The 23,519-nt window shown below is 42.5% G+C and overlaps 1 protein-coding gene across 1 annotated transcript in view; it reads right to left on the bottom strand.

Moving 5' to 3' along the window:
• Nucleotides 1-23,519, bottom strand: part of T265_02209 (hypothetical protein) — a gene marked incomplete at both ends in the record, with an annotated part of 59,592 nt that overhangs the window by 8,692 nt on the left and 27,381 nt on the right. The window contains 4 exons of the mRNA XM_009166397.1: nt 7,335-7,428; nt 8,216-8,295; nt 10,715-10,758; nt 20,437-20,599. Coding sequence (XP_009164661.1) covers nt 7,335-7,428; nt 8,216-8,295; nt 10,715-10,758; nt 20,437-20,599 — 381 coding nt within the window. The remainder of the gene's footprint in view (nt 1-7,334; nt 7,429-8,215; nt 8,296-10,714; nt 10,759-20,436; nt 20,600-23,519) is intronic.

Here is a 23,519-nt window from a genome sequence, read left to right as displayed (position 1 = left end):
CTGCACTATCTCGCCCCCTTGTTTAAAGATCTGGTACACAGTTATCTGTTTGCCTAACTAAGCAATTAGCTTGACACTCAACCGCCTACCGATGATTTCTACTCTATTGGTGAAGAGACGCTTGCAAGCCAATTGACGAGTGCAGCGAACAAATCAATGGCCATCTGATCAAAAAGCGCCGCTGCGCGACCGATAGGATTTTATTAAAAGTTTGAAGGAATGGAAATCAGTCTACACTGAAGAAAACAGGCTCATGAAGTTGGTAACCTTCAAAAGAGCGTAAATCCCTGGAAATTGCTTCGCGCGGTCGACGTAGGGGATCCTCAGACGCTGGAGATGCATGCAAAAACTGACTCAGTGTCCCAGACGAAAGGACGCTTCCAAAAAGAAGACGCCCTCGTTGTGCGGGAAACGATGTATATTTTGCCCGTAGGCCATACAGTGGTGCCAGCTACGGCTTGACTTTCGACTATCGACAGTTATTATTATTATTATTACTGTGGATCCCAAATAAAGTCGCTGAACGAACACAAGGGCGCGCCAAAAAGTGGCAACCATCGGACATATGGTGACGACACTCCTATATGCAAAACGCTTACTGAAAATGCTGTACTTTTTAGGCGGAGGTTGCTTAAAGACGACATCCTAATCAGCGGTTGTTTCTATGAGTAGTACTACATTTCTGAAGACAGTACACAAGCAAGTAGAACCCTAGGAGAGGATGGTCATAAGCAGTTCACACGTTTCCTTACTAAGAAAATGCCCTCCAAGTATGATTGGGTTTAGATAACATGTTTCAAAGTGTTCCGCAGTTGACTCTAATTTCAAACACTGACGTTAACCATGGAAAAAATGAATAATCATCCAGCCATAACACCCTTTTGGTGTCTAGCTGCCATGCTACCCGAAAGAAACAAACGAGACCAGATAGTACCAGCTTGCCCAAGCCTAGACAGGAGCAGTTGGAACGCCAATGTTGGGGTAGAACCACGGCCTTCTTGGTTATTCAGTTCGCATCACTACTACTGAGCCATCTCGAGCACGTGTGAACTAAACGGACCACCTCAAAGAAGTGAAAATTACGGAACAGTCCTTTAGGTGAACAACAGCATTTGCTGAGAGTTCAGTGTGTTATGTCTCCATCACCGCTGAATTTACGGACAACGTGACCGTAGTTGAACGGACGGAACAAAACCTCTGAGGCCATCGAACCGATGTTTCTGATTGCTACACTGATCAGTTCTCGATGAATAAGTACAGTAGGAGTTTTATTTGACGGTCATATACCTTAGCAGTCATACGACTGTCCAAAACATGATTGACACAAAAGAAGACGCTTCAAGGAAGGGAAGGATTGCTGTTGGTTAGGAGGGTATTCGCCCTCTAAGAGAAGTACTACATTTGGGTCGACAGGCGCAGCCATACAAAATGCAACGGATCAGGTAAGTGTCCAGTTGCATGACAACAGCCGGTTGATCGCACATGACTGCATCCTTTCTCATGACCACAAACGCCATGGTCGTTTATTACGCAAGATGCCGAACAACAGTTGCCAGCTGACTCAGCCATAACAAACCAAGTGGTTCGTAGAAAAAGATTCATTAAAATGAAGACTATATAGTCTTGGAAGAAAACCGGGGTCTTCATTATGACCCATAAAGATTAACTGTCTCCCCTCAACCAACCTCTGGTGTCTGTTTTTCTTAAAACTAGGGTGCTGAGGGACAACCACAGGTTCAGCCGATCGGTTGGGTGCAATTCACCAACCAATCACTATCACACTGCGTTCATGATGCCTGATGGCTTCGGTAGGTTAATACAGGATGAATGGAGCCAACAGTACCATAATTCGGCGTATCCGGCATACTGAATGTATGGCTGTCTAGCCTGACCCTAAACTGTAAAAATTAATTTTGCTGCTGCTTGCACCGATTTCTGATCGTTCTGGTAAGACTCAGCATCGCTTACACCGTGAACCAGCGTCATCAGTTCACTGCCTCATCAACATCAACGGCAAGTAGTAAAGTGTGCACATGCTGTAAAGTCGTGTCTGAATGACATCATGCTGAAAGGTAAAAACCAAGCTAGCATGGTTGAATAGACTAACAGTCAGAAGGGATAAATCAGGTTTTGCAAGATGGCTTATGGTTCAGGTCACAGTTTCCTCAACATAGGCTCTACCAAAACTGACCATCAATGGCCACTTCGCCTAACCGATCATTGGGAGCTGATGTTTCCGTAAGAATGAGGACGTCTCGATCCATGACTGTTTAGAAAACTTCAACGGGCTCCATGATCCACATTGTGGGTTTGCAACCACCATCATTGTGCTTGCAAGTTTACGTTTGTTGATGTTCGTAAAAGTGTACAGGCTTCATATGCAGCGCACATAATGGTGGCTAGGTGGCCACATAAGTCGCAGACACAAGCGGAATTTAATAACAGTTTGAACACAAAAAATATATCCGGTATATCGAACGATCAATACAGTCCAGTTAGTCAGCTATAAACCGTGTACTAGCTGTTACCTTTTCGTCCACAGGTAATCAGGAGACTAACAAGAGAATGGCCAAGCGCTGGCCCTGGCGGCCTAATGGGTTATTTTATGTTGTACCGCTCTGACTACCTGATAAACTGAAAAACAGGGCAGTTACACATTGAAAACAATACAGTAGCGTCAATGCAGTAGCGTCACTGTTTTTGTGACCAGGTCGTGTCTCTCGATGTCATTACTGAAGAGTCGACCCTGAGATCCCCATCCAGAGAGGAGATAGTTGTTCCACCTATTGCGTTTGCTGGTTATGGCTCCCATAGTTCGTTGCCAGGTCTGCCTATCCAATGTTCAAACTCAGTAAAGGACCAGGGAAAGAGTACAGCGAGGTACTATGCTCTAATATGCAATGCTAGCCTCCGAAGTGTATCTATTTAGCCTTCTTATTAACACCTATTTCTGCGTCTTCACATTCAAGAAAAAACACGTAAGCGTCGGGCCTCCAACCACTACAAATATTGCTGGATTAAATGATATGACTGAAGAACCAGGGGCTATCAGATTTTCCACGAGTCACCAAAAGCTTTGCAAAATAAAGCTTCCTTTTGATAAGCCTGAGCGTAAAATAGTGTTCATTTTTTAGCTTCTCTGGTTAACATCGACATGGCGAGTTGCTGGCGGATCGATTTTCATTCGTTCAGCATCTCATAAAACACTGAGTTTAACGAATCCAGTGGGAACAGTTTGGATAAAACCTAGATCCCCCTGGAAGACTGACCATGGACGAGTTTGCTTCATTCGACTAAGCAATGCACACATGTTCTCCTGCTGAAGATAAAGTAATAGACAGTGCCAAATTTGGCTGGAATCCTGGAATGACCGACGAATGAAGCAACCTCGAAGGAAAGAATCGCATTCCTGTGGAAAACTCCCAAACATTGCACAGGACATACTTTACCTTAAACTGCAAATTACGCAGTTTATCGTACTCGTCTTCAACAGTTTTGTTGTTTGCAACGGATTCGGTAGTCCTACTACCTAGACGTCGTTTCTTACCCCGTGCTTTAAATGTCAGATGAGTGACAGGTCGTGGATAACAGAAGGGGAATAACCTAACGGAAAAGCCAGGCATCGCTTTCGCAATAGCTTCAATAAATGTACTGTACTACAATGGGGACATGTGAGTTCGTCCTTCAATTATGAATGCAGACTAATATATTTGTTTCAAAAACAAACAATAACCCAAACGTTCAGAAAAACACCGCATTGTTGAGAAAAACGGAATAATACCATAAGAAAATCTACCACTCCTGCGAAAAGAAACGAGCTAACTTTGTCGCATCAGAACGAATGGTACCAGAGCAAAGACAATTCCTCTAACTCCTAGTAGTAAAATTAGAGATCCCACAGTCGTATTTTTGTTTAATGGAGCTGGATTGTGGACAAAACACAGGAGATAATGTAACACTGCATACATCATCCGCCATTACAATAAGTTGGTTATTCCTACTCCGAATTCAAACTACTTATTTTGAAACGGATGGAAAGTAGTAAAGAAGACGGCTTCGGTGAACTATGACTCCAGAGAGGAAATTTCGTGAAGCTGGCATATAAGTGTTCACGCGAAGGTTATGCCTAAAAATAGTTTTTATTAAACCTCAGAATGAATTCCCCAGACACTGTTTCAGGAACATGACTTTCAATGAGCACGGACTTATGAGGGGAAAATAGGGGAACTAGGAGGTTCTATAATCACGGGTAGATAGATGATGATATGCGCATTCTTTCAGCTCGCTGAATAAAATAGGGGGAAATTTCATCAAAGCATCACAATTAAGCTACTTGTAAATGGATCGAATAATTTAAGACTGCGTGGTATACACCGATACCCGAATTTTGAGAACCGATCGTACGAGATTCTGATGAAGAAGTGGGTTCAAAATATGACCGTAATGAGAACAATGTCATCCGTGACATAGAGAATGGCCGACTTGCGGCTGTTGTTCGTGTAAAGTGAGGTACCGCGCTCCTGTTCGGATAAACTTAGTGCTAGTTATTAGGTAAAGTACAGCATCACGTATGGTACCCCAGAGAGAAAACGATACAACTTATATGCGAAACTTAGTGTAATAAGCTGACTGGAAAACGCAACTATATCCGAAAAAACATTGAATCTAGCGGAAAATGCAAAATAAACTCGCTTGTTTCAGCATTCGTACCTAAACGGTACCTCAAAACGCAATGTCAGCCTTTCGAATAAAAGGACATGCTATGTTTCATTGTACACCAGACGGGCGGTTCGTTTATGTCTTGCAGTATTTAAGTGCGACACAACTGAAAACTCGGACAGTTTTAGAACGGAACTCTGCTTTGGTCACTGGCAAAATATCAGAACACACGTCACTGATGACAACGGTCTCATGAAAACCACTTTCTAGCTAGACTTTTTTGGTAAGCGCCGTGTAGCATCTTGAAAAATCCTTCTAAGACAGCGCTAGAATTGTACTGTTACCTAGTTAATCAGCCTTCGCGACCTTGTTAACCTTGTTAAAATATTATTGCCATTACAGGATATTGCGATTCATGATATAGATGGCTATTACAAGAGTTTGATGGTGATTTCACAATCTGTATATATTTTATGGTAGAGTAATAATCAACAAGGAGCAAACAGAAAATGTATACATTCACAGATACATGCATGCGTTAGTGAATCAAGTTGATTGGGTTAAAGAGGACGCTCGGGACGGTGAGGCACATCACTTCCTGCATTGAAAATTTACGGTTTTAGGCAGCCGGAATTCCAGGAAAAAAACTGCCCAAATATAGGTTATTTCGGGAATAAATAATCACATCTTACATCAACCATACAAAGATATATCGCATGGGATAATCACGGTTGAGTTCGCGAAGGCACTACCCCCACACGGTTGAATTTGATTTGCTTGTGGGGACCTTACTTACTCATCGTTTCTATCTAACCGAACGGATGAAGAATGAGCATGCATAAGGGAACGTATTTGGTATGTGTTGAATCGCAAGGAATTGCAGATAACAGAAGGTAAGGCTTGGATGTTGATGCATCCAGTACCTCAAAGTAGATTTCTAAAAGGACTGTTGTCCTTTTCTATGGTGAATTATGCTGTGGGCGGCCTGACAGCTGTTCATCGCTGCACAAAATGCTTCAAATAAAGTGTGAGAAGTGACCTATTGGTTCGCTATGTCTTGCAGGTCCAAAATGCAGAATATTACTTTAGGATTTTTTACTAATCATCTTGTGGTTTTAATATGGAAAGTTTACAATCAAAACACAGCGTGGTGAAATAAGGTGTTAAAATCCAACGTTTCGGTTGTCGTGACCACCGCATCTTGGACTATACTACCCACAAAACTTACAACCTATCCAAATAGTCAAACAAATTGTTGAAGCCGGACCATCGGCTAGTGGTAATTCACTTTATTGGCTATTTCGAATTTGTCAGTAGTCTCTAGTCTGGCTCCTGTGATTCCTTGAAATTTTGAGCAAAAGACTACCGTTTGTTGACCATTTTGGCAACTGAATGAGCTGCGACATGTAACCAATGCATCCAGGCGGAGATAATAAACGTCAAATGGCATCAACCGACGCGGCGAAACGGAAAAAGCAACTGAAGCAGCAGTCTCTTGTGAAACTTTGTCCCCCAGACCCACGCATATCAACTGTCTTTAAATATTTAGTCAGTGGTGTATTTTAAGTATAGCGGGAGTTGGCCGTAACCAGGTGTTCTAGCCCGGTAGCCAGCCAGAATCAACGGACTAGCGAGAAAAATTCATCAGATCAAGGGAAGCTGGTGCACCTAGAGCACTAACTAGCCACGCAAGTGATGTATCGCACACCTAATGACTAGTTGACCAGGAGCTATAATATGAAAATTCGCCCTCCTAATGGGGTCCAAGTGAAGCGAAACTATTTAAGACATGGTATGCAAATTAAACCAGTTCCTAATGAAACTAGGTTGCCGTGAAATAATGCTCGTAAGAATGTTGATGGTGTCTCACTGTTATACTATTTTCAGATGCGTTAGCTTCCATGTTATTCACAGGTAGGGACATCTTGTTCACGGCAGTTCCCCTAAGTAGATAAAGCTGTTGTGCACCAGCTTCCCGAACTTTGTTTGGCTGTCCACCACTAACTACCATTTACTATTTATTATTTCACCAAAACTATACGGAATTTCGGCGTCCATATTTACTGTTGGCGTACTGCTGACTGTGGCAACGAGGACACCTTTAGTAGTAAGGGTTGTTCAAACCATTGGAGACATCATACATAGATGCCTTGAATATCTTAAAAACTAAAAATCAGGATGTGAAGTAGCTCCTGGAAAAGTTCTTAGAATCAATTAATTTAGAAGTTTGTGTTTGTCAATTAAAAGGAACGGTCTGGGATGATTTCAAGGGATTCACCGAGAGGTGATTGTTGTGCACTGTTAGCTATGATCTTGAAGCCTCTGCTGTGACAGAAGTCACTATCTCCTAAACGTTCCACAATATAAGAGGTAATGAATTCTTACTCAACCACATGGGTTTTCCTCACTGTAATGACAAGTCGAGGACTTGTCAACAGGGACGGCTTGTATCGTATTCAACCTATGTCGCTGAACATTGCTATAGATAGCATATAAGAAAATATGAAAACCAAAGATTTAAGATTAACATGCAGAACAACAGAAAGCTAACTACGGATTCCCAAGGGGTGTAAAATGTAACAACAAATGGGGGGTGTCCACTGGGTTCAGGCGAAACAGACGGCTGGTGTAACAGCATAGCCTTCTCCATGATTGTGCAAAAAGTAATCACTTACGTAAACTAACACATCTGATATGGACGGTTCCAATTATACAGTTGCTCTGTAACCGCCAGACATGTAAGTCGTGGACTTTGTGAATCCCATCGATCTGAAGCGAAAGAAATGGCAGATGATAGAAGTTCCAATGAATAGCACATTAGCGAAACGACCCCAAAGCAACAGAACAGTCTGAGTGCCACACATAGACACTTCCTCCTTGAAAGCGTTCTTTCCTAAGAGGGTCATCGTTTTTTGACAAATCATTCGAAAGGTTCCAAATGGCACAACGAAACAAACAAATAACCGTGTTACCATAAGCGAAAGATAAGAGTAGACCTGAGAATACCGTAAATGGAATCCAGCAATTTGCAAAATCAAACATTTGGTTGTGAAAAACAGCCGACTAATCATAGGTAAGTTGACCAATTCGCATCTACTTGCTTAACCATAACTCACCATAAACATAGCCCCACTAATTCAACAATACAAGTTAGTGAAGCGAGACCTTATGTGCAGTTCAAGCGTTTTTAGCAATAAAGGTGGTACATACAAACACAATGCGGCCTTCCATTCGAATCGGAGTATTCATTGGAAAAAAGCAAAACAGGCGAACTTCTTATTACTCCTCACACATGGCTGATGAAGCGAAGTAGATCATTTGTCCGGTTCAAATACCATCATCAAAGAATACTAAATGAATTATGTTCAGCAAGTTGTGGTAATACGGCTCCTTCCGAATTCCATCAAAGCACTAATTTGAAGTTTCCTGAGGAAGATTGTTTTTCACTACACACTAAAACAAGCTGAATAATTCAATAAACCTTGAGTGAGATATGGACGTAGCTGAGAGATATCCTGCTCTGATGAAAATACAGTGCACGAAACTGTAGACTCACATTTTCCAACCTGTTTTTCAGATTCTTTAGTGAAATTTCATTAGGCACGGATTGAAGCAGAATAAGAGCTGCTCTGTACACTGAAAGGGAATAAGGAACACCAGGTGGTTATAATATGTATGTATATGTGTATGGCTCAAAAAAAGCCATAGGTTACTAAATCCTTCTTTAGATCACTGTATGGCGAGATGGCCAAGTGGTTACAGCGCAAATTTACTGACCGGAAGGTCCGTCCTTCCAACCCGACCTCTGTCTCTCGAGTTCCTCTATCTAGGTTTGGGCAACCTGGCGGTATCTGAGTCCTCGTGCTTCCTTTGGTGGGCATGGCAGCTAGGCACCGAAAGGGTGCTACAGCTGAACGATTTTAGATCACTATGGCTACAAAGGGACCAGCTAAAAGAATGATACGACATCAGTGCAGTCATTATGATCCTCACCTTCAACAGCAACACTAGCATGAAAATACTATGCTTAAGTGCCGAGCTAATACGTCAGTTTGTTTAGATAATGACCTATAATAAAGAGAAGAAAGAAGGAAATGGAAGGTGGCTTAAAGACAGCCTATCACAGGTCCCTGAAACACCCGTACCACTGAACGTTTATTGAAGTGATAGGACGCAAATTCTTTTCATCTCTTAGCATCCATATTTTTTAACGTTTTTGCCCATGCAAAGATGGATCAGGGGGATCCTAGAAGGTGGACAACAACCACTGCGTCCGGACTTCTTTTAATCGGTTTCATTCCCACATCTGACACGTTCTAACCTGTTCACCTCTGGATCATGTCACCCCGCATTTAGTGTGCTAGTTAATGATCGGCATGCATAACACGTGGATCAACGAACGCGGCTTGTAGTGCCGCCTATACTCCACACAAAAAACATAGAGCTGATTGCTGGGTAGGATATAATATCTTGAATGTGCAGAGCAAACCTGCGTACAAAACTGGAGCATTCACCTGTTGAAAACGAAACTTCATACATGTAACAGTGAAAGTCAATTGATTTCTCACGAAGGCAAATGATCGATACATGATTGTAGCATCTCTTAAAGCCAAAACGAATGTGTATTAATGGGATTCGTGTACAAAATAGGATCTTACACTGAACATGAGTGAAAAATCATCATTCCAATATAACAGGTATGTTGAGGGTAACCAGTGGTTATCAGCGACAGTAAGATTCATCGGAAAAGGCGAAAGATGAGACAGGAGGTTGACGTATTCAACTCCTCAGACGCGAAATGCAATTCAATAGCACGTGCGTTATGGACGTCAAAATACCGTTCATATAATGAAAATCTGCCCTAACCCTTAGTTGAAAAGGGAGCTGACGTGCGCCAAAGTATGCAACACCCGATACAGAAGCAGTTTAACCTTCCGAAATCCACATATACACAACATCAAATTGGTAATCGAGGTTGATCCCCAGAACTAGCGAACTAGTCCTACAGTATGTGCTAAAAACCGACAAGGGCACAGAAAACAAGTTAAAGGAAGGATATTGATTCCAAGTGGTCTAGATTCATAAGAACCATAGCGTTCCCAAAAGGACCCGTCAGTACCCACATTGCAATGACCTTGCGTAGTTATGATACACTAAAAACAGAGGAGTGGTCGACAACTGCAGTGGGTTTACCACGTTTCTAATTTCAGAGACAATCCCTATAGTGTAACAGTAAACAACACAAACATCGCTGTCTACAAAGCCACGTGCATGCCGAAAATTGGTTGGAAAATTATGACCGCAGTAGATGAGCACATTCTTTCTAAAAGGCTTTCTTCCTATTAACCCAACCTATTGGTTTCGACAAATTGATAACCCAAACTATTCTCGCCTACAACTAATGTGTTGTAACTTATGAATGCGATTAATCATTGAGGCACTGTTAACTTCGGTCAGCATTAGACAGCTCATGGAAGTGACATAGCGATTTCCATCCCGAATGTCCAAGCCTCCATCCAATAAAATGATGCTACCAAAAGCCAGTTGTACAGGAGCTTTGATGGATGCCTCCCAATTCAAAGTCTTAATTTTATGTGGCGTAAAAGGACGGTATTTTCTCGCGTAGATGCTGTTAAGATGAGGAGGCCAACCTGGTAAACTGCAGTGCCAGGAACCAACAACTTCATCCAAGCTACCATCCGATCCAACCGAGACAGTGTAGGACCTGCGTAACCCGAACGCCTGTGCAAACGTTATACAACTGAAAAGAGCACCGACTGGTACGTTGTAAGTATCCAAATGTGTAAGCTCTCTCTTCGAATTGGCTACATGGGACTCACAGTAGCCGGACAGTAATATTTCATGAAGATAGCTTGTCCCTCAGGTACAGGAATAATGGCGATCTGAAGGCAGTAGCCCGGTGGATATAACGAGGAGCCATAGGCACGGTTATGGAAAATGCGGAAATTCAAAGGCTTCTTTTAAAGATGACAACTTGATAGGACACAGAAAACTCATAACCCAAACACGACCTGAACATGCTGAATCAACTTACATAAAGGCACTGCAGAGCTCAGGATAATGAGAACCATGACCATACTGGAAATGAAGACGGGAAAAAGGTGAAATCAACGTTGTTACGACCGTTGGCGTACAGTGTTTCAAATCAAAGAAAGGCATGCGAGTCCGAATATGAGGCGAGCATGAGGAAATCATAACTACTAAGATACTACCTTTAGGTGCGGGGTTGTACAGCGAATAGCGAAGAGGTAAGGACCTCAATATGAACCAGAACCATGTAACTAATGTGAGTTGTGCCTTTGAATTGGATTGACAGAACCAAACAGTTGCCCATGTCTCTGCAAGCTCTGTGCATTACCTGTAATTCTTAGTTGACGAAGCCACCTCACTGTTCGTGGCATTGTATTCCAAAAACATGTTTCTCAGTGTGAAAAAGTGTTAAGACCTAAGATTCTGAAAAAAATTGTATCAAGCTTTCATCTGAATGGGCTATGGCTCCCTGTCTTTCAGTGGAACAACCGGTGGCGTACGGTACACTGCAGCGTACAAGACACGTAATGCACACACAAAAGCGGAAATATGCACCATTCTCTAATACATGTTTCTCACCCCTTAACATACAACGTATTTTCTAAAGATTACTACTCAATTTTCTCATCTATGAATAACGGTGCATATGTTGGAACTATTGGAGTTTTGCTCCCTTTAGAAACCTCTGAGAAGTGAGAGGACTGAATATGTGGTCATTGGGGAAATTCCGGGTGGTGGAAGCGGACAACCTGTGAAGACGATAACTGGGCTATATTACTAGCGATGTGGCGAACGTCCCAGGAATGAGTAGACTTGGTCCCCCTATTTATGGGTGGTAATGCTGCGATGAATAACTAACGTATCATGATGACAGGGAGGTACCGTGAATTCTGAATGAATGAATTCTGAAGAAGGAGCAGAGGAAACACTATCATCTACATGTTCGCACTGAAATGGTTTCATAGAACTGCTGTTGATATCGATATTAGTGACCAGGGCACTGACGAGTGGACCACACGACAATGGGCGAAATGACAGTCCACGTTTGATGTGTAATCGGTGTACAGCAAATGGTAACCAGATTGTAACGTAGCACGGATAGCGCAGTTTGGTGTGAAACCAAACCGACAGAAACAGGAAGTGAATAATTACCATAAAACACACAGGCTTCCGGCATATAAAGCTCACCAGAACATCACTGAAAGATCGGTCGGAACACACGCAATAATGTTTTCACACTTGCTACTTCAAAATGTCTGAAAACTCGCTGCAATTTTTCTGGAATTTTGAATTCCGCTTTTACTCCTCTGTGGGGAAGACATATCAGTTGTATAGGCAGCTTGCAATGTTTGGAAATTTCCAACCAGTTCATCGAAAAGCTTGAGACAACCATGAAAACACTCTGGAAAGTACACCGAACCATATCAGATAAGTTTGGAAATATGAGTTTTGGCAAAACAGAAGACCATGTCAGTCGAGTAAACTGTCTACAACCGTGAGCAGCTCGAATTAAAACCATTTCAGTACAGCATCCTGAAATTCAGCTTAAAGCTCAATTTTAGAAAAATTACCACACTTATGAGTGACAATTCTTATTGTTGCTAAGATGTAGGACCCCTTGCGATTAAGAAATCTGATTCAGAAGATGTAGTGTTTTCTTGAGCTCTGAAATCAACTATATTACTAAACGGGTAACGTCCTTGAAGAGTTTGGAACCACGAAAAATTATTTTCACATAAATCTTGCATAAATGGCGTATAGAAAGGTAGTCAATAACACCGAATACCATTCATGAAAAGCATCATAGAAACTGTGGACGTTGGGATGCCATGAAATGGAACAAGAATCGCAGCAAAATCGTAAAGTTCATCAGATTGCATGAAACCCCTGTATGAATGTCAGATTAGGTTGATGTCCTCGAACGGGTTGCAAAGAATTAATTCCAGTGCATACAAGTGTGGTAGATATCTACGTGGCGGTTCGGAATGATATAAACAATTACAAATGAGCGATGTAGTAATGTAGGTCCAGCAGAATCAAGTCTTACTGTGGTGCAAACAGACATGGAGATATCCGGTAAATTTTCAAATGATGCTGAGCTTGTACAGATATTCACAAACACTAGCTATAAATAAAACTAATGCGTGGTGCCGCACAGTGGCGCTCTTTTCAGTGGAGCGGTTTTGCTATAGTACTACTTGTAGGGACGATATAAAATGGCGTTTGAATGGGGATTTGTACAGTTAAAGTGACAGTAATGTTTATAACTCTTGGACTTCATTGCATTCACCATCCCAAGATAATCTGATTAAGGTTGGTCAAAATGGTTTTTCCACTAGAGACACCATCTACCCACAACCTACTCGGACCGTTTTCTGTGGCTGCCTTACACTGAGCACACCCCGTGTCATTATAGAAAAATTGGTAGTAGAATAACCGATGTGACAAACCAAGCGGATCTGGGCACTATTTTGATGGGCACACTGACGCCCAGCACTGTCCTCAGCTCCGATTCACCCGTACCTGGCGCTGGTAGGGAAATGACTCGTTGCTTATACAGCTTCAACATAAATATAGAACATATGTTTCGCCCCGCAAAAACGGTGACAGCTCCTGTCCAGCCATTCCAATCTTGGGTCGCCGCTATCTACTTCTTATTCGTATCGGACAGAATCAAAGCACGTCCAAACTCGTGGTCTGACTTAACGGGCAAATTTGGAAGTAAACATGGAAACCACCGATCGGAGAATTCGATTACAACTAATCAGCTGATAAATTAGTATTACAGTGGATTTGCACTGTCACTCACCTGAAACGACTAACCAACAACTGATTGGTTTCACTTAAAGGGTTAATCCGAACGACATTGTCTATAGGCTTATCGGGGTAATATTCGTTTTTTTGAACTCACTCATCTCAACGACGAGGAGTAAGCTGAATTATCCACAGTAAGTTTCGCCTGATGTATCGTTTCACATTTTGTACTTACTACAGGTTTGTCTTAGGTATGAGGACACTTGTCTGTGGGAGACTGAAAAACGACTTCTCAAGACTGGCAATCCAGTCCTCGCTTAATCCACGCTAACAGTTAGCGTTAACAGTAAAAACCAAATAGTCAAATCCTTCCAATTTTATCTGGCCAATCCAGCGACACGCAGATGGGCACCGAAATACACCAATGAATGTCGGATGTAAGGTTTGTCCGAACAGATTCAAAATTATTGACTATTCGTCACATACTGTCTTCATCAATTTTTCCGTTTCACAAAAACTAACCGGATGAATTGGAGGCTATGTCCATGAAGGAGATTTAACCCAAATACTCAAATGGGGTCATGGGAATAACGAATGGCAAGCTATAACCCATTCGAAGCCGTGACTAGACACGTTGATGTGCGCGAAAGTCGCGACTAAACAATAATGGGTAAAAAAATATCATTGTGAGGCAATTTAACAGAGAGCGAGAAAGCTGAAGCACGAGCAATGTCCTCGACGGCAAAATAATGAACGGGTGATATACGGCACGGGAGATGGAAAGTAGTTCCCTAAATAACCAACATTCCAACACGAAATAACCATGGGGAAGTGACTTTGGTGAATCAAAAAATGTCTACAACCAATAAGCAAGAACCTTCCAGAAGGCAACAAAGAGTGTCTAACGAGGAGTATACATCCCGAATAAGAGATGTGTTATCAGTATTGAAAAGTCATGTTTTCCGATCGCAACAACTTGAGGGCTTACCACTGTCCACACAAAACGGTGTGCAACCTACAGAACAAAGCAGAAACATGCTCCTGTTTGTCAATGATCTTAAGTAATAGGCGAAAACCCCTCACGCTGTTCTTCTACCAAGTATTATTTGATCAGTAGTTCACGGACAATGAAGGCTTCTTCGCTTCGAAAAGGAAGCATCGTAAGTATTCATTTGGCTCTCGTTAAGGCGAGTGATTGCGTGGAGTGGTCTCGTCGCCATGTTCATGTAGAGTCCAGGTTCCGGAGTGCGTTCAATTGCCAGGAGGTTACTTGACCAGATTATACGTTAAGCGTCACCTTCGCCATAGGTAGCGATTCTGTATTCCCCACCCACACTTGCGTTCAAGACTCAAACCACCGATTAGGAGCCTGCATGAACTAAGTACTGTATTCATGGGAAAGAGGTTTTTGGTTCTTATAGTACCGGCTAGCAGAATTCATGGGTCACTTCAGTTGGTGCAAAGAGTATTCATTTTTCAGCTTAGGTTACATCGATCAGCCTTAGCACGCTATCGGTGCCTAACTGCCATACCACTCGAAGGTTGCACAAGGGCTGGGATACTGCCAGGTCGCCCAAGCGCTCTAACCACTTGGGCCATCTCACCCACTCAGGTAACATACTTGTGACCCATTAAGACAATCAATGACGCCTAGTACTAATCGGTGTGAGCGAGAGATCTATTCGAGATTGAAACTAAACCGCCGTTTGTGATGCTTTTCAAACGAATGTGCAGGTCTAAGACTAAAAGGTTGACCCAATGTCCAGGATATCAAAGCATGTCCACTCGTGGGTGAAAATACGGACAAGATGGATGCCAAGTGATATCGAAGAGGTGAAAGGAACCTTAAATTTGAGGTTGAGAGGATGTTCAGTGTCAATTTTTGTACATGTCCATGCATCGATGGAGACGATATTCACACGAACCACTTTCGGAAAGGGGCTCGAGTAAGACATCTTCACAAGAGGACAAAGAAATGAGTGATCCTGAAAAGCATTACGTGTTGAAGGAAGGAGCAACACATTCTAATGTCACAAAAAAATCACCTTATTTGGGAAGTTGATAAATTTGAGGTCACACACCTTCCTACATCCGTCATTCTAGCCTAATTAAGTGTAACCAGTATTACGACTAATTTATCACAATATAAATATCCAACAAGTCACTCAGGCTGTACCCAGGCTGTAACTACCGAATGCGTGAGATAATTTATCAAAGTTGCTGAAATCAACGTTTTAGCGAGTCCGTAGACCAACGGCGAACGACATCAGCATTAAGAAATTTTCCATCGAGAGTAAATCATCCATTTTGAACGAGAGTGCGTCTCGTTAATGGTTTGTTTCACTGAGTGAGGATAGCAGTGAAGAAAAACACGTGTCACCAAAGTTGCCTCTCAGTCAAGGCAATTGTTCCACCTGATTTCGCAGATAACTTCTAGCCTGCTGAAAAAGGCAGGCTTCCGACTAACTTGTTACTGTGTACGGACAACAATGTGCCTGGTTGGACTTTGATCACGAATCAACAGTTGCTTAGAAAGCCGTTTGCAAGTGGGGGACCTTTTGCACACCAGAATATAGGAAGCTAAACATTCAACGTTACCAAAGTGAAAATGGACACATTGAACTGTGGACCATACGTTTTCGTTGACTGAACAGCAAGCAAGCCGTTGTCAGAGCGATGTAGTGAAATACAAGTAAAAACAAACAATCCAGAACATGAGTTCAGATAAGCTTCGTAAAGGGCTGACAAACAAAAGTGCAGTTCATGAGCACGATGACAACTAATCAAACAGGCCAGAGAAACAACGAACAGTAAAGAAAATAAACGAACAAAACAAACTGTAGTTCATAGTGTTCACATAAAAACAGAGTAAGGATCAGTGTAGCACTGAATGGAAACAAACAAGAAACATTCGGCGGTATCGCTTAACGATAATTTCCCTTACAGGGCCGGAGCTTGGACACCGGACCAGACACAACTCGCATGCTTCACCAATGGATACATCATTATACTGATAGTTTTCGACTTTCCAGCTGTTTCCGTTGGTTGGTATTGCACCGCCTACTTTGCCCTTGAGTGATCTGATGACCTTGATAGTGTATCCCTCAAGAATTGGCTGTTTGACAGTAACCAGATGTTTAATTGTGGAGCTATAAACCTAGTTGCAGATTCGGGCGATTTTAAAACGAAGTTCGGTTGGATCTCCTACTAAATGTGTTGTGCCAAGGCCGCCTGACCTTTACATGGGTAGGATAGTCAAATTAACAAAAAACAGCTGAATTTTAAAGTTTCAACGGTCCAGCTGCATTACAAGCAACATGACCATATGCTGTTACTGCATAGGAATTCAAATTTCAGAAACCATATGTGCTTGCTTTACACTGGTGAGTAATCTGTCGTTTCCTCTTGAACGGCCGGAGACGCGGCAAGTTGACCTGTACTACTACAAAAACCGAAACTACGGGCGATTTTAAAACGAAGTTCGGTTGGATCTCCTACTAAATGTGTTGTGCCAAGGCCGCCTGACCTTTACATGGGTAGGATAGTCAAATTAACAAAAAACAGCTGAATTTTAAAGTTTCAACGGTCCAGCTGCATTACAAGCAACATGACCATATGCTGTTACTGCATAGGAATTCAAATTTCAGAAACCATATGTGCTTGCTTTACACTGGTGAGTAATCTGTCGTTTCCTCTTGAACGGCCGGAGACGCAGCAAGTTGACCTGTACTACATACACAAAAAAACACCGAAACTACCAAATAGCCGTAAAAAACATTTGCACAGGTGTCAAAGTTCTTCATTTAAACAACGGTTGGCTCAACTTTTATTCCTTTCTTGAAAATAAAGCTTTCAAATAAGTCATGGCTGTACGGTAGCGAAAGATCAGTGTTGAACACTGATATTATGCCGTCTATGATGATCATGGAGTGGTTCAACTCTACCAGAGTAAAGCAGTCTGTGTGTACGGCGCACTAAGCCGAAGCCTCACTCACACACCCATCAATGGCTCGTGTTTCTGAGTGTGTGCGGCTATTAGTCAGCTGTGGGTTCAGAGGTGTCAACTTTCGTGACAGTGAGAGGAAGTCAGCTGAAAGATTTAACAATGCGGAAAACCTACAGCAGTATCAAGCTAGTGCATAAAGGCAGTGCAGGGACTTTATGTGTAAGAAAAGCGTGTGCTATGAGGATTCTCAATAAAATTTCAAAATTCCACAAAAATTCATCCCATCATGGGATAAGTCATCATGGGCGGAGTTCAATCCTGCGGAAGGGAACACCATAACTGAACTATAGGTTTATCCTGGCAACGATGTACCTCGTCGTTTGTCTGATGGGTCAGTAACATCCGCGCTGGCCTAGTGACCGATCTGCAATCCACCAACAATAAATCCTGACTTACAGCGAGACTACAACAACTAAAAGATGTCTCCTTGGCCCACGACGCAACCATCATTCATGAGGAGGTGATTTCAAGACCGAATCACGAGAAACAGTAACATGGACGATAGTGCAACGAGCACGAGAAATGTTTATGTGGATAAAACATGTAAGAAACATGTTGTGACCATCCCAAAACATCATCCGCTATTGCTGATTGTCACAGACAAAGAGTAGGCAGTACAAAATCCGATGGATGAACGCAATCGTGCTAGAAATACGATAAATACAATGAAGTACCTAAAGCATCGCGTCCTGCAACATCGTCCGAAATCAATGAAAATCGACGCAATTTAGGTATTATGACCAGTACATGATTAGCCGCTCAAACGGGATAATCAACCGTAATATGGACTCAGATCAACATGCCAAGAGATAGGACCTTCGGCGAAGATATGCATACGACAGTCAAAGCGGAAAAATTCAAGAATCTAAATCACCAGTAAGGAACGGGGAGTCAACCAGCCAGACCGAAATGACAAGTCAGTCACTCCGGGTAAGCCGACCGTATATGAACTCAATGAAGTACATCCCTGTCCCCGAAACGTGTGCTAAATATGGCAAGTCACCTGAAGACGAAACAGCTGACCGGCCAAACGAACAAGCCGAGGATTCTTTATAAAACCCGCTCTATCAAACTTTCCTTCACTTGAATTACCAACCGAACGCACATTCTGCAATTAACTCGTGGCAATTTCACCGATGCCAGACCAAAGACTGGAGTTCATGTATATTCGGTTGGAGATATGAAGGCTAAAACCCTCCACTCTTAGAGACCACGTCAGACAATTACACAGTATCATAACCTGAAAGTACCATACAAATATGATCCTGTAAATAATAAGAAACATTTTTCGGGTTTTCGAAGACGTCCACTGACTTCATAAGAGATAATATACTTATCTGTAAAACGTCCAAGGCTCGCTATAGTACAGTAGATGGTTATCAAAAAGAGGCTGAGTCATTTACACAGACCTGCTTCACTCCGGTATCCACTCCGAATAAGTTCATAATATTTCGTGATGCACAGAGGTTAATTGGTGATTGGCAGCATCGCCAAACGTTCATCGAGGGACTGACTGTGTCCATGACATCTCTTCTGTATTCGCTAAGATTAAGTCAACCGTAATTCAACCGCTCAGAAATCAACACTGTCTTTCAGGAACGCTGCCCTAGAAAATGTGCTCGATTAGTCCTTTGAGCAAGATACTAGTCACTCTCCCGTTTGCTGTGCATAGAATGAGGATTCCACAATATTTGTCCGTCTTCCAACAACTTTCCTTCTTCTTGTACACAAAAATTGCCGTGGTATCCTTAGAAAATTAGCTGCATGGAACTCTAACCTCCAATGCCACTGTGCACAGGGCACTTTCTATGTGAGCAGAACCAGACTTTTGATTTCGATCGCAGTGAATAATTCGCTGACGGTTACAGCCTATCGGAATGCGCGGTTTTCAGAAATGAACTTTTATAACCTGTCCTTCCCCGATAATAGCATCACGCCCTTGATAAGTATGAAAATACCAGTCACCTGCGGGAAACACATTACTGTCCGCATACTTCTGTCACACACAACAGTACAACTTTACCTCCAGACCGCCTCGTAATACTGTACTTGAATGCACCATTCATTCTGCTACGCCCCCCCCCCTATTGTCGTTTCTGATATGGTTGAAGCTTTAGGAACTCAGTTTCAACCAATGTTTCGCCCAGGGTCTTTACAGCAGAGAAGCCCGACCACCACGATAAGGTGGCAACCTTAGATCGAGACACAGTACCAAGAAACAAAATAAATTCTACAAGGGCAAGTGAATAGTTCCGAATTCAAAGGGGGACCTTCATAAACGACACATCTTAAAGGGTTGGTAGTTAACCTTGCAGGTGTCGAATCTCCATCCTTTCATTTTACCAACACAAAGCCATCCTAATTACCAATGGAACGCAGCGTTAATCACACCCTTACGCGTAGAACTCCTTCAATTCCAATGTCAGGGACGATGTTACAGCTTCACAAAATGTATACACTGGACTAAACAGCTTGACTCATAAAGACAAAGTGGTGTGAAAAAAAATTACACTGCACTGCCATTCGGTTAGGCATGGGCCACGTGGAACAAATCCAGAGACGCAGAGAAAGGAACTCGTCAAACTCAGTATATTTTATAAAGAAGCTATGAAGAGGTTTTGAGCCTGATTCCAAAAATGTTTTTTAGGGAAGACAAAACGACTGCAATAAACATAAAGCGACACAAGAGATAAATGTAACATTTAGTGCTACCACTAGTTCCAGGAATATGGAAGACCCCCTGTCGATCTAGGCATTAAGATAATTTGGTTCATCAACAATAACGTTGCGGAGACATGCTGAATACGTCAGAAAGACGAGGAACCTTTCGCGCAAAAGAGGATCTGCGCTTAAGTCTGCGGTAAGGTCTAGTATTGTTCATCTAGTTATGAATGGAGCCAAGTACAGGAAACTTCATGTGAGTAAATCGCTAGGCATGAGGTCAACCCATCATATTGGAAACTAACCTCATTGCGGGGTCAACATATAGCTTCCACGCAGCCCCCTCATCCGGCTTTCCTGGAGCAAATTCTAAAATTGCGGCACTGGCTACCACGATTATCGAGCCAAAGAAGTCCGAAAGGACGTGTAGAAAGACTGCCCGCATATTCATCGAACCACGTTGTTTTACTAAAATGTGATGTGGAGAATAAGACGACTTCAGGGACTGGATCCAAAATAAAATGGGATGATGTTCGAAGCAAAAACGAATTTGGATATGTATCAACAGTGATAGTCGCAGAAGTGTTGATAACAAATTCACTGAAGTTTCAAAAATTCAATCCGAACATGATAGCTAAGCTTAGTGACTAACAGACGTGTTATGTATTTGTGCTGCGTAGCCACGAGTAACTTCATTAAGGGTAGAATACAGGGGTGAACACTACCTTCATTTATTTCCTACATACAGTGGAAACCCCACAAAGCGACTGGGCTTTTAGCTGGTTCTGTTTTATACCTGTCATGGTCGCTATCAAGGGAGGTCTTCAAGGCTAACGCAAGTTTACCTCCATTTAACCGGCTAAGTGTCCTCTACATAAGAACCAAATGAATAGCGTCAATGGTATAATATATAAAATTGGATGCACGAGGAGTGCAGGATCACGACACTCAGCAGTATCGGCCCTCTTATGGTTGCCGTTCTTGGTCAGTCCAGTCGACGGTCAGCGTGTGCCATCCGATCAAAGCAGTGCGTCGCATATGAATACTTACAAACCAGGCAACATGTCTCGACCTAAATATGAGTAAGTTATCCCACGCGGAGCCAAATTAGTTCCGCTACATTTTAGGGAACTGATTCACAATCCTGTCTTTGTCCGAAACCACGACTGTAGATTCTGCTACCTTCGCACCCATACTTAACAAACATGGCCATGCACAACGATAACTCACGAATAAGCTACACCCTAATCTGCTGCACTTATGCTATGCGGCTTGAACAATTCCTAATTAGTAAAATGTTTTCTTATAAGTTCACATAGAGTAACTCAAGACCCCGTATGGAACACCAATGCAAGTGAATTTTCCGCTACTCTGCTCTTACTCTTTGGTTCATGGCGGAAACTGCTATTCGTATGTCACCAAAATAGCATATAGGTTTAGCCATATAGAAAATTGACATAAACATTTCGTTAAACATATCCCGTATTATTACAGATGCCACCGGAACACCAAGACCAATGCGATTAGAAAGGAACAGACTTCCAAACAGAGAAACCAGACTTTGTCATGTACCCGCATCAGCTCAATGGGATACTAGTCAGAATGTGCTGGACAACTGTCATCAGTACAATCGTCTAATAGTCCCGTAATCGTCCGTTGTTCATCTTCTGGGCTGTCCTAATGACTGCAATTGCATTGACCGATCAGTTGCTATAAACCAACGCTCATCAACTTTTGTTCTATAGGTAAACAACTGTGCATCCACAGTCTACAAAATACTGGGCTCATGGGGTTCATTCAAAATCGGCATGTTATCATCTCCGTTTGTTAAAATGCATTTACTTTAAACATTTAAGTAACTCCAATATTAGATTCCACTTTTCACCTGTCACCTTCGAATAGACACTTTCACCATGCAACTGTAACATTCAGTATGAATTCAACGGCATCAATCATTGCCATAGGGATAAAAATGGTGGTTGGAATGTCGCGCGATCCGACGTTAGTTGTTTTTTGTGAACCTCACCGCACTATTCTGAGACCACTGACTGACCTACAACCTTTTTGTGAACGTAATGTGGATGCTATTTTTAGCACGTCCGAATTCGACACGATATATTCTCCTCAGGCTCAGCTCACAATTCAGCCGGTTTCACAGTGTATCTAAGGTGAGACCGATCAATCAGCCAAGGTGAATGTAGATACACGAAACCGGATCAGTACGCTAAATGCCGCGACAGGATGCAAAAAAAGAAGAAAACTCATCAAATATCTGGCCTACAAAGATCGTAAAATTCGTACCAGCAATAGTTTTGGTGCCATACCGCAGCATGTCCGCGAAATTCTGTTGCGAAACGGACTGAATTTATTAACACAGTGGGTTTGAACATATTGGAGGTGTTTCAGTGGCTAAAAACCCCCTCCGCCATTTCGGAAACGACTTGGCTTGAGAAGTACTGACCCGTAGACTCACCATGCCCTTAAGGCTGGTTTTTAGTTCGACGCATTTGAGCTTTGGATTAGATCTGAGGTCCATGATTTACCAAGGGGCAATTATTCGTTCATTGGCCAGTGTCAAGCTCATCGCGTGAGTCACATTACTCGAGGTCTAGTTGATGAAATTTGTAAACAGTTAAGTTGCCTTAGTAGACTGGCCAGAGAGGTGACCATTGTGACCACCACTAGCTACCAAATGCGACCGTTCAAGGTGACTTATCGAATGTCACCACATAATTCAAAAGCCATTCGCCAACAACCGCTTGACACAGTTGGAGGTTATTATTAGTTGGATGTTGACTCTCCTTTCCCGACCTAAAGCTATCACCTTGCCGTGATTGTCGGGCTTCTGTGCCGCAACTGTCCTGTGGGCTTCATTGACTTTAACTCAGTTACCTAAGGTTCAACGATATCAGAAAGGCAAACGATGAAAAACCTGACGAAGAAAAGCGAGTCCACTGAAAAATTTCGTTACGGGGCGGCCTGGAAGTAATTTAGTACCGCCCTGTGTGATACAAATGTGAAGACGTAAGGTGTTCTCTCCGGGTGACTAGCATATCCATATTTATGGAAGCGGCGATGCTGCCTTCCCCAGAGGAAGGACGGGTTAGAAAAAGTCGGCTCTAAGAGCTATATACTTTAATCGCAAATCCGTTGACCGTGAGCGCCAGTGCCCTATTCACTACAATCGAAATACTTTTGAAACCAAAGGGTCTAATGCTGTTCAACAGGCGCCTGCTGTGTGTAGCCGGATTACAAGTGAGATAGTAATGTTTTAATCCCTGCATCTTCAGGCCAGGCCAGCCCACTGCAGCCAAGTGGGACTATTGAGGCCCTGTGTGATACAAATGTGAAGACGTAAGGTGTTCTCTCCGGGTGACTAGCATATCCA

Source organism: Opisthorchis viverrini, assembly GCF_000715545.1.
Source record: "Opisthorchis viverrini unplaced genomic scaffold opera_v5_27, whole genome shotgun sequence".
Taxonomy (NCBI): Eukaryota; Metazoa; Platyhelminthes; class Trematoda; order Opisthorchiida; family Opisthorchiidae; genus Opisthorchis; species Opisthorchis viverrini.
This window is presented reverse-complemented; position numbering and strand designations above follow the sequence as displayed.